At 50.2% G+C, this 1,433-nt stretch overlaps 1 protein-coding gene across 1 annotated transcript; it reads left to right on the forward strand.

Annotated features, from left to right (window-relative positions):
• Positions 1–1,035: 1,035 nt before the first annotated feature.
• On the forward strand, positions 1,036–1,273 carry Pmar_PMAR003917 (hypothetical protein; the record flags this gene model as incomplete). Its single annotated transcript, XM_002779967.1, has 1 exon — positions 1,036–1,273. A coding segment is annotated over one exon (238 nt), but the record flags the coding sequence as incomplete, so codon positions are not given.
• Positions 1,274–1,433: the final 160 nt, after the last annotated feature.

A 1,433-nucleotide genomic window follows, 5' to 3' on the forward strand; every position in this document is an offset into this window, starting at 1 on the left:
TTCGAGTAGGCCCCATTATTGGGATATAGTCGGGTTTCATCGAAGTAGTATTTGCCCCTGCATGCCAGTCTCCCTCGATGCCCTCCATCCCCGTACCATAACGAAGAGCGTCAGCCATGTACGATTTTCGTCGGCAGCAGAAGTGAGGGATATTAGACTATCCAAGTGCTCATGTTTGTCAACAGGCTCTAGCGGCTCTACCATCAGCAGACATTACAGAGGGGCATGCGTCGAGGTTTCCATCGCTAGGAGGTGTAGGCAGTAGTGACATCGAGAGCGCTTCGGTATTCGACAAGATTAAGCATCGAAGGAGGTAGGCTGCTAGCAGGAACCTCAATGAGATCCACTCTTCAACGAGTCTACCAGGCGGGGTGGTGGGAGGACTACCGCCGTGGCGTTGTACACTCCACCGAGCCAACTGAACGGTATCAGTGAGTTTGCGGAAAGCCGGGACATCTCCCTGCAATTCACGTACATTTCGAGAGCCCAGGTGAGGAATGGTAGCCTCATTCAATCTAATGAGTGTTGGTCCGCGTACGGTATCAGAAGTCGTTACCGAGTGTGAATTCTCTTAAGGTGGTCATCGAATGGCTTTTCTTTCGCTCTTACAGATTAGGGACCCGTCGGTTTGGCATTCTATCAGCTATCAAACTATGCGTCAATTGAAGCAGTTGAACACTACTGATATCTCGGCTGTAGCTAGATCAATGGCTGTGATGGGATATCGAGACACCTTCCTCATCAATGGCTTAGCTGATGCTATGTGGTGTTTGGCCAAAGTAAACTCAACCCCTCACCAGATGGCTCCCACTCCATGTCCTCATCAGATCAGACGAGGGAAATTATTCGATTCTGCGGCCATACTTGATTCCTTCCGAAAGCTTAATTTCATCCCGAGAATGCCCGCCCTAGATGCTATCACAGCTGACTTGAGACGTCAAGGGTGGGATAGATACAAATGGCGCAGTACCGATATTGCAAGGATATTCCTGTACGCCTTGTTGCTGTCTCCATCACTGTCCCCTCCCTCATCAGTTACTATTCTGCTCTACCACCACATATTGCTGATAAACTACGTGACAAGGGCTTCCTCTCGGACCTGGAGGCCCATATCGAGACTAGACTCGGTCGTATGTCCGCCCGGGACATCTCCCTTATATCTCGCTCTACTACTACTATCGGAATCGATCGGATGACGGAAGCCTTCCTTCGATCGAAGGAGATACAGACCGGCAATCTGCTTTACTATTGCGTCACCTTGCTCAAGGCAGGAGTCAGTAGACCCCCTGTTACCTTCATGAACCGCCTGAGACGTGAGATCGACGCCACGTTCACGCAGCTGAAACCGGCCCATATCGAACGCTTCCTGCATGTCTTCATGAACTTTGAATGCTTCAGTGATGAGAGGATCCTAATATGCCTATCCCGTGCTA

Source organism: Perkinsus marinus, assembly GCF_000006405.1.
Source record: "Perkinsus marinus ATCC 50983 genomic scaffold scf_1104296944780, whole genome shotgun sequence".
In the NCBI taxonomy this organism is placed as follows: domain Eukaryota; phylum Perkinsozoa; order Perkinsida; family Perkinsidae; genus Perkinsus; species Perkinsus marinus.